Source organism: Nuphar pumila, chromosome 11 (genome assembly GCF_984573655.1).
Source record: "Nuphar pumila chromosome 11, dmNupPumi1.hap1.1, whole genome shotgun sequence".
NCBI classification, from domain to species: domain Eukaryota; kingdom Viridiplantae; phylum Streptophyta; class Magnoliopsida; order Nymphaeales; family Nymphaeaceae; genus Nuphar; species Nuphar pumila.
In genome coordinates this window covers 112,430,689-112,441,358 of record NC_143259.1, presented here as the reverse complement: position 1 = coordinate 112,441,358, position 10,670 = coordinate 112,430,689, and the positions used below count along the sequence as shown (strand labels likewise).

The 10,670-nt window shown below is 35.5% G+C and overlaps 1 protein-coding gene across 2 annotated transcripts; it reads right to left on the bottom strand.

Moving 5' to 3' along the window:
• Positions 1 to 543: 543 nt before the first annotated feature.
• Positions 544 to 8,850, bottom strand: LOC149822878 (uncharacterized). 2 transcript variants are annotated; one of them, XR_016426235.1, is made up of 2 exons: positions 8,826 to 8,850; positions 544 to 737 (listed from the first exon to the last, which is right to left on the bottom strand). XR_016426235.1 is itself a non-coding variant. In XM_089981677.1 (2 exons), the coding sequence occupies exons 1-2, from the start codon at positions 2,881 to 2,883 to the stop codon at positions 651 to 653; spliced, it is 309 nt and encodes a 102-aa protein (XP_089837803.1). In that variant the 5' UTR covers positions 2,884 to 2,891; the 3' UTR covers positions 544 to 650. The 2 variants fall into 2 exon arrangements, 1 of the variants encoding a protein (XP_089837803.1); XM_089981677.1 differs by lacking the exon at positions 8,826 to 8,850 and adding an exon at positions 2,662 to 2,891.
• Positions 8,851 to 10,670: the final 1,820 nt, after the last annotated feature.

Genomic DNA, 10,670 nt, shown 5'->3' with positions numbered 1-10,670 from the left:
AAATTTGAAAGTCGTTTCAATCAAAGACTATGGGCTTTTTAAACAAAAAATGGTCGTGTATTGTATGACAAAAATAATGTGTTTTTCAAAATGCACTACAACAAAGCAGTAGATTAGCGACGACCACATTCCGTCGCTAATCCATCGCTAATCCATCGCTAACATGGTTAGCGACGGATTAGCGACAACGAGGCGACAGTATGCTTACGTCACGAATATTTCGACGCTAACTGACGACGGAATTATTCCATCGCCAGGTCCGTCGCTAATTGCGACGGAATACCGAGCGCTATATTCCGTCGCCAATCCGCCGGTACTAAACGACGACCACGGCTTGGCGACGGATTTACTTCCGTCGCTATGTCGTCGCTAGATTAATATAAATAGCGACGGATGGTTCTGTCGCTAATCCGTCGCAAACACGAAAAAAATTTAAAAAATTTATTTGAAAATTAAATACCGAGCAATTTCTATTTCCTGTATAATTTATATTTCCTGTAAATAAAAAACAAACCACACAAAAAAATTCATATAACAAGAATCTACAACAATTAATCGTTCCACCTTAAAATTAAGAAGTTTAATTATTTATAATTCAACAATTACAATTAGGAAACATAAAAAAAATAGAACTTCTTCAACACAGTCCTCTAATCATCGCCAAGATTTTGTGCGTCTTCTTGTTCATTGTCTTTATCTGTCCCTTCAGCTCCACTACGCTGATTATCGCTAGCAGCCTACACAAGAAAAGAACAGTCAGTATTGATAAACAAAATATAATGAAATAAATTACACACTATATGTGATTCTATCATGTGCTCATGTGTGATCTAAGGCAATAAAAAAACTCTATATGTGATTCTATCATGCTCATATGTGCTCTAAGGCAGACAAAAAGTTATATATATATATATATATATATATATATATATATATATATATATATGTGTGTGATTTTATCATGCTCGTATGTGTGCTAAGGCAGTCAAAAAATTGAATATGTGATTATAGCATGCTCATATGTGCTCTAAGGCATCTAAAAAAACTCTATATGTGATTCTACCATGCTCATATGTGCTTTAAGGCAGGCAAAAAACTATATATGTGATTCGATCATGCTCGTATGTGTGCTAAGGCAGTAAAAAAATTGAATATGTGATTATAGCATGCTCATATATGCTCTAAGGCAGGCAAAGCAAAAAAAATTATATGTGATTCTATCATAAATGATATATAGCATGTTCATATGTGTTCTAAGGCAGTAAAAAAACTCTATATGTTATTATAGCATGATCATATGTGTGCTAAGGCAGTCAAAAAAACTGAATATGTGATTATAATATGCTCATATGTGTTCTTAGGCAGTCAAAAAACTATATATGTGATTCTAGCATGCTCATATGTGTTCTAATGCAGTCAAAAAAACTTTATATGTGATTCTATCATGCTCATATGTGTTCTTAGGCAGGCAAAAAAACTTTATATGTGATTATAGCATGCTCATATGTGCTCTAATGCAATAAAAAAACTCTATATGTTATTATAGCATGCTCATATGTGCTCTAAGGCAGTCAAAAAACTGAATATGTGATTATAACATGCTCATATGTGTTTTTAGGCAGTCAAAAAACTGAATATGTGATTATAGCATGCTCATATGTGTTCTAATGCAGTCAAAAAAACTTTATATGTGATTCTATCATGCTCATATGTGCTCTAAGGCAGACAAAAAGTTATATATATATATATATATATATGTGTGATTCTACCATGCTCATATGTGTGCTAAGGGAGTCAAAAAATTGAATATGTGATTATAGCATGTTCATATGTGTTCTAAGGCATCTAGAAAAACTCTATATGTGATTTTACCATGCTCAGATGTGCTTTAAGGCAGACAAAAACTATATATGTGATTTGATCATGCTCGTATGTGTGCTAAGGCAGTCAAAAAATTGAATATGTGATTATAGCATGCTCATATGTGCTCTAAGGCATCTAAAAAAACTCTATATGTGATTCTACCATGCTCATATGTGCTTTAAGGCAGGCAAAAAACTATATATGTGATTCGATCATGCTCGTATGTGTGCTAAGGCAGTAAAAAAATTGAATATGTGATTATAGCATGCTCATATGTGCTCTAAGGCAGGCAAAGCAAAAAAAATTATATGTGATTCTATCATAAATGATATATAGCATGTTCATATGTGTTCTAAGGCAGTAAAAAAACTCTATATGTTATTATAGCATGATCATATGTGTGCTAAGGCAGTCAAAAAAACTGAATATGTGATTATAATATGCTCATATGTGTTCTTAGGCGGTCAAAAAACTATATATGTGATTCTAGCATGCTCATATGTGTTCTAATGCAATCAAAAAAACTTTATATGTGATTCTATCATGCTCATATGTGTTCTTAGGCAGGCAAAAAAACTTTATATGTGATTATAGCATGCTCATATGTGCTCTAATGCAATAAAAAAACTCTATATGATATTATAGCATGCTCATATGTGCTCTAAGGCAGTCAAAAAACTGAATATGTGATTATAACATGCTCATATGTGTTTTTAGGCAGGCAAAAAGTTATATATGTGATTCGATTATGCTCATATGTGTTCTAAGGCAGACAAAAAACTGAATATGTGATTATACCTGAGAGGGACCTGGAATCGAAGATCCCCTATCCTGAACAGCGGCCTTGATCTCATTTCGGAGAAAGGGGGCGACGGTGTATTGGAAGTAGTTATTCAGTGATTCATTAATGATCTCGCGTACATCATCACTGGACAGAATAGTCGGCTGCTTGGAGCTTATGTCGGCGCAAGAAGTCGGTGAGCCGTAACTGGAAGAACCAATAACTGGTGAAGTGTTCATATTACTCCCAAACCCGAACACGCGACCTTTTTTGGGTTCACCTGCTGCAGTCACCCATGCTGTAGGATCAAATGATGGATGTTGAGTAGCGTCATCGCCATATCGCTCTACCATTTGTTGCTCATATGCCTCCTACAAAATAATGTTTAAAGTATTCATTAATAATTAATGATAACATTATGATAACTTGCATATATATTGCAATGATTATTAATAGAATTAATACATACCGTTGTCGTTCTCGCCTTCTCTGATACGAAGACTCCCGTGGTCTTCCATTTATGTGTTTCTAAAAACACATCTTTATATGGTACACTGCCTCCTTTTTCTGCTTCCTGCGAAGTTAAATGACAAAAGATTTAGTACACAAGTTTGCAACAATACTTATAAAATTAATATTATATATTGATGAGTTACCATTTTCTTTAAGTGGCTCCCAAATGTCTTAGATCCACCTGTGTGTAGATGGGCTTCGGGCATCTTCGATCGATTTTGTGCAGCCTTCGTAGAGCGATTTCTAAATGCATCTCCTGCCCACTTATCGCACATTTCATCCCAGTAATCTCTCCTGATAGTAATAGGACCATGGCCCTTCCATAGTAATGGATTATCTACTACGCCAGATGCTTTTTTTGTTGCAGTCTTCATAGTGTGCAGCATGTCTGCAAATCGATTGGCAGCCACCTTCTGCCACACCTTCCTTGCATCATTTTCTTCCACCGTAGTGGCGAAGCGATTCGAAGCCTACAAATATTTTCAGTCATTCTGTAGACATTGCTTAAATAAATTAACTATGAAACACATTAACTATGAGGAACAACTGTATACCATGAATGAGGACCACAATCTGTCTAACACCTCCTTTGGGTACTCTTTTCATTGAGCAACTGGTCCTGGTAGATGTTGAAGAAGTGAATTCCTAATCTCTCGTACTACTTCTTGTGGCTCAAACCTTGTGTTGCACATGAATTGTTACACAGTAAATATCAATATAAAATATTTAAAAGATATGCAATAATTGAAAACAAAATACTTACGGTCGATTATCGATATACACTATTCGAATGAGTCTTCTTGTGTCAGCCTGAGAAGACCCTGTTTCCTGTGTTGGCTCTTGACTTGTGTGATCAACTGGTGTAGGTGGGTCGTGTACAGGCGCAACATCATCTGTAAAAAAATACATTAGAAATTCTCAGAATGCGCATTTGAACTAATCAAGCATCAAATTAGTTATATGATATACCTATCACAGGAGCCCGTGAAGATGAAGGCTGAGTCTGGCTACTACTGGATGAGCGACCACTATAACCTCCATGAACCATATTCTAACAAATAACATATGTCATACAATACATTCAAATAATTCACATCAAGTATTACAATGCATTCAAGTCATTTACATCAAGCATTGTAATGCATTCAAATAATTCAAATCATTCACATCAAGTATTGCACTAATTCAAATCATTCGTTGCATAAATTATAATACATTCAGATAATTGAAATCATTCACATCAAGTATTACAATGCATTCGAATCATTCGTATTAAGTATTACAATACATTCAAATAAAATTTTTAATCATTCACACCAAGTATTGCAATACAACTCACATCAAGTATTACAATGCATTTAAATAGAGGTTTGTAGTATAAGATTTTGCTCACTAGTTTGAGAATTCTTCCTCGTCACTAGTTTGACTTTCTTCTTCTTCTTCTTCTTCTTCTTCTTCTTCTTCTTCTTCTTCTTCATTGTTTGCCCATCCACTTGGTACATCATTTGGATCACATTCCTCTATGAATGTTTCATCGGCCAATGGAGATATGACATGCATATCATGCGCAACATCGTGACCATAAGCAAAGTCATAGACATCATCTGATTGATAGTAATCACTGTCTTCAGCTAACTCATCTTTCTGTAACTGATCATACTCAGGGTATAGTTTAGATTTCACCTTGCAAACTGCCCACCATTCATTTCTATTTGACTTTTTTATACTCGGATATGAAGTATAATAAACTTGTTGAGCTTGCGAGGCTAATATGAATGGTTCATATGTTCCAAACCTGGATTTATGATTCACTTCCACAATGCCTGAAGCTTTGTCGAGTCTTGTTGCAGTTGGATCAAACCAATGACACTTGAATATCGTAACCCTGTTATTCATGCCTAAGTAAGTCAACTCCATTATTTCCTCTATAACACCGTAGTAATCATGTTCATTTTCACCGTAGCTGCTACCCTTGACACACACGCCACTATTTATCGTTGATTTGTTTATACCGTAGTCTTTTGTATGGAATCGATAACCATTTACGATATACCCGTTGTAGCATTGCACAACTTTGGTCGGACCATTTTCTAAATCACATATTCCTTGATCTTTAACATCACCATGGCGAACCTACGCACAGACATAAACAATGATTGTGATCACGATCAATTAAGTAACTTAGTGTTGTTTATAAGTACAAAATTTATGTTAGCTTCTTTACCAACTGTTTCAACCACTCCACAAACTTAGTTTCACGTTCTTTTTGTACTTCTGCATCAGTGAGATGTGAAACTTCGCTTTGTAACTCCAGATCAAATCGTCTGCAAACCACAAATACTTATATTACCGAGCCATCTATCCACATATAGAACATAAAAGGATTTATAATTGAGTTGCATATACATATACTTACTCGATGTATGGGTCGATCGCTGAGCAATTAAAAAGAATATAGATGTGTGCTGCATCTTGCTCTCGATCTGTCAATAGCCTTGATCGGCAACTACCAAATGCATGCCCAAGTGGTTGAAATATCGACAGCTTGTCAGCTACAGTTACTTGTTCTCCATCATCGTTACAGGGCGGGCATGTGTAACGTGTTGGAATATGAGGTTCGAAGTACATAGATGAGAAATTTGAAATCTCTTCTAAAGTGTACGCCTCACAAATAGAGCCTTCTACTCTTGCTTTATTACGAACCTTTTTTTTTAGGTCGAACATGCATCTGACAAGAATATACATTTCAAATTTTAAATATCTGTCATTAAAGAGACAAATATAAAAAAACATATACCTTTCAAATAGGTACATCCATCGATATTGCACAGGGCCACCAACCCTTAGTTCATATGGCAGATGTATGATCAAATGTTCCATAACATCGAAAAATGCTGGCGGAAATATCTTTTCTAACAGACAAACAGTGGTGATGACAGAGTCCTCGAGATTCTTTACATCTGATAAAACGACCTCCGATGCGCACAATGTTCTGAAAAATCCGCTCAACTCAGACAATACCCCCCATATAGGTTTGTCTAACATATCATGGAATGCTAGGGGTATCAATCGTTGCATAAAGATATGACAATCATGGCTCTTCAACCCATATAACTGTCCATCGTCAATCTTCACAGCCCGAGCAATGTTAGAGACATATCCATCTGAAAATCTTAGTTGTCTCAACCATTGACATACATGTTTTATTTGATCAGGTCTGAGCACGTACTTTGCCTTTGGTTTCAGTACTTTGTCATTATACTCTTTGAGTTCCAATTCTGGTCTTTTATATATTAATTTTAAATCCATACGGGCCTTCGGATTATCCTTCGTTTTTCCTTTAATATTCATTACTGTATTGAACACATTATCAAACACATTTTTCTCTACATGCATCACATTCAAATTATGTCGTATCAATAAGGTCGACCAATACGGTAGTTCCCAAAAAATAGATTTTTTTGTCCAATTGTGATCCTTCCCAAATCCACGGAAGGGTGTAGGACTGCGGGCATCTGTTAATACATCTGGAAAGTATCGCAATCTTCTTAGAATCTCTATGCCGGACAATCTTGAGGATGGACCTTCCGTTTCAGTTGTGCTTGCTTTAAATGCATTCTTTTGACGTCGAAACGGATGATCGCTGGGTAGAAATCGACGATGACACTCAAACCAGCAAGGCTTCCTTCCATGCCTCAATCTAAAAGCTTTGGAATCCTTCATGCAGTACGGACAAGCCAACCTCCCATGTGTGCTCCAACCAGATAACATACCATATGCAGGGAAGTCACTGATTGTCCATAGAACAATGACCTTCATATTGAAATTTTGTTTTTTGTGGGCATCATACTTGGTAACACCGTCATCCGACAATACTTTTAGTTCATCAATCAATGACCTTAAATATACATCAAGATTTTTGTTAGGTGAGGTCGGACCAGGGATCAATAGAGACAAGAAAAGATTTAGACGCTTCATACACAAGTTTGGTGGAAGGTTGTATGGAGTTACAAATACTGGCCAACATGAGTATGAAGTTGATCTACCCCCAAATGGATTAAATTCATCTGTACATAGACCGAGTCTAACATTTCTCACTTCCATTATGAAGTTCTGATGAGTACAATCAAAGTGCTTCCAAGCTTCTGCGTCAACAGAATGCGTGATCTTGTCTTCATCATGTCAAACTTTATTTGCATGCCATATCATGTGTTTAACTGTCCTTAAAGACATATACAATCGTTGCAATCTATGAGTGATAGGAAAGTAGCGGAGCGACTTGTATGAAACTTCTTTTGATCTCGTGCTACCATTGCCTCTTGTCTTTGGCTTAAACTGAGGATGCCCACATAACGGGCATGATATGTTGTTTTTCTGATCCTTGAAATACAACATGCAGTGATTTGGACAAGCATCTATCTTTTTATACCCTATACCTAGAGCGTTGATTATAACCTTCGCACGATAGAAATTTTGTGGCAATTTCTCATTTTTAGGCAACATACTCTTCACAATCATGCACAAACGGTCAAAACATGATTGACTCAAATTATACTCAAACTTCAAATTCATTAGTTGAAGAACTGCAGACAAGATATTGTGACTCTCACAACCGTTCCAAAGTGGCTCATCAGCATCTCTAAGTAAATCATAAAATCTACTAGCTGCATCGTTTGGTGATTCTTCATCTATGACAGTTCTTACATCACTAGAACTCATAGCAGAATCCAGTTCTGTTTCTGCGGCATCAAATATCAAATTCGTATATGGATTATCGTGCACCACATTCACCCGTGCATCAAAATCATTTCTAAATTCTTCTCCATGAAACGTCCAGTTCTGATAATCACTCACAAAACCCTTCCTGTATAGGTGATGTCTAACGCCATGAGGTTCTACAAATCGATTATTCTTACAAATCTTGCAGGGACACCTAATCCGACATGTGGGATCTATTGTACTGACACTTGCCGTTGCAAATTCAATAAAACTGTCAACACCATCCATATATTCATGCGATAACTCATTGTCCACTATCCTACGGTACATCCATTCACGGTTTGCAGTCATTTTGTCGTATGATGTTGCGAATAGTATCCTAACCAGTTAAAAGAGAACCATCAGAATGATATGATGAAGAAAATATCAAATTTATCATGCAATATATGATGTCATACAATCACAAGAATTATGATGCATGCATTGATAACTTAATATTTTCATGTGCAAACTATTCATGACACGATACATTCATTTGAAGCATGCTTTCAGTATACAATTTCACATGGTAGACATAATCAAATTGAAAGTAACTACATGTAAGCATGGATACAATCATATCAAACATTGCAATACATCGAAATAATTCATATCAAACAAATCTCAAACATGTACCTGCAGCAAACACACTTCAATATCCCATTAACTACTACCATGCCTAGCATGGACTCCGTACTCCAAAAATAAGAACACTTTCATATTCATACATTAAAATCATGCTCAGCATGATCTCCGAACTCCAATAAAGCAGTCCTAGATATCAACAACTAAGTGAGTGTGTGAACAATAAAGTGTTACATTCAATAAATAAAATAACATGTGATGCGCTTGCATCACTTACTTACCATGGGTATTTACCCGATTTGCATTGTTTTTGTCACTTACTTACCACGGGTGGCGGGGCACAAGCGAGTTCCATTGAGAAATCTGCACAAAAAAAATGATGTTTTAAAATGAAGTCACCATGAAAAAAAACTCACTCTAAACAAATGATTTATAAAGGTAACTATTTAGTTACAGGAGGTGAATCAAATACCATGAAAAAAAATGGTATCTCACTCTAAACAAATGATTTATAAAGGTAACTATTTAGTTACAGGAGGTTCATAGATTTTGAAAACATTCATAAACATGATTTGCGAATGTCGTATTATATTTGCGAACGTACGTTGAAAAAACTAGTTAAAAGAGATTCACATATTTTAGGTGAAATTTGCAAAAATGATTTGCGACAATCATATCATATTTGCATACATACGATGAGAAATATAGTTAAAAGAGGTTTGCAGATTTTTGAATCTTTATAAAAAGGACACGCCTGGTAATAAACTAATTGGTTGGCCATATATGGTTAGAAAAAAAAAGGTTAAAATATTTATCTCTTATTCCAATAACAAAAGAATGTAAGAGTGGATATTAACAATGAAGGAAAAGGAGTAATTCTATACACCAAGTGGCTATTGAATTTTATCATGGATAAGCAGGCACTACAATGTAATAATCTAAAAGTTGAGCTAGTTTTTGCAAACAGAGTGCACAGGCTTTTGTAATTTATTCAAATAAAATAAAAACATCTATTTAGACTCTTATTTATGGTTCTTAAGGCTTGTTTGATGGTTTGTTCAAGATTGGACGAAATGAACAAACAAAATGGACAAAAAACTGGTCTGTTAGTTCCTTACCAAGCCCAAGGTTTGTTTCGACCATACAATGTGCGCATAACTTGGACAGTCATAGATAATGGCTCAGTTACTTCATTTTGGATCGTATGACCCGATCCACTCACTATTTTACATGTTTTAGCAAGTTTATTATGGATCTTTGTTTCAAATCTGGATCTCGAATTGGATCCAAACACCATGACTTTAAAAAAGTTTACAATCTAAAATCTTGGATTGGATCTAAAAATTTAAAAATGTTTAAAATTTGAGTATTTTAAGAAAAATATGAATTGATATTTTTTTGATATATAAATGATTTAGTCAATGTCATCTTAAATCTAATTATGAAAGTTTATCATAAGAATACCAAATTCTATTAAATCAAATTAACTATAAAAATCAAATTATTCGACCATATTAAATCATAAAACCTTAAAATACAAGAAAATAAATTATAAATAAACCAAAACATCATAAACTATAAGAAAAATAAACCATAAAATTAAATAAAAAAGCCACAATTTAAACCTTAATCAAACAAGGAAAAAACCTGCCCTAATCAAATACAAAAAAATCCTTAATTAAATTAACTAAAAAGTATTAATTAAAAAAATGTGATTTAAATCCCTAATTATAGAAAATAAAAATAAAAACTCTAAATAAATAAAAAAACCCTAATCAAATTAACTATAAAAGCCTTAATTAAAAAATTTTGATTTAAAGTCCTAACCAAATTAACTAAAAATCCTTAATTAAAAAAATTATGATTCAAATCCCTAATCATAGAAAATAAAAATAAAAGCTCTAATCAAATCCCCGGCAGGGGGTCGACCCCCGGCCGGACACGGCAGGGGGTCGACCCCCGGCCGGACACGGCAGGGGGTCGACCCCCTGCTGGACATCAAAAGGGGTTGACCCCCTGCCGGACACGGCAGGGGGTTGACCCCCCTGCCGGACAAGGCAGGGGGTTGACCCCTGGCCGGACACGGCAGGGGGTCGACCCCAGCCGGACACGGCAGGGGGTCGACCCCAGCCGGACACGGCAGGGGGTTGACCCCCTGCCGGACATCAAA

Excerpts from the sequence above, each read along its gene's own strand:
- LOC149822878 (XM_089981677.1), bottom strand. The coding sequence starts at position 2,883 with ATGAACACTTCACCAGTTATTGGTTCTTCCAGTTACGGCTCACCGACT. Across the intron at positions 738-2,661 it reads CGATTCCAGGTCCCTCTCAG|GCTGCTAGCGATAATCAGCG; the intron begins GTATAATCACAT and ends TTTCTTGTGTAG.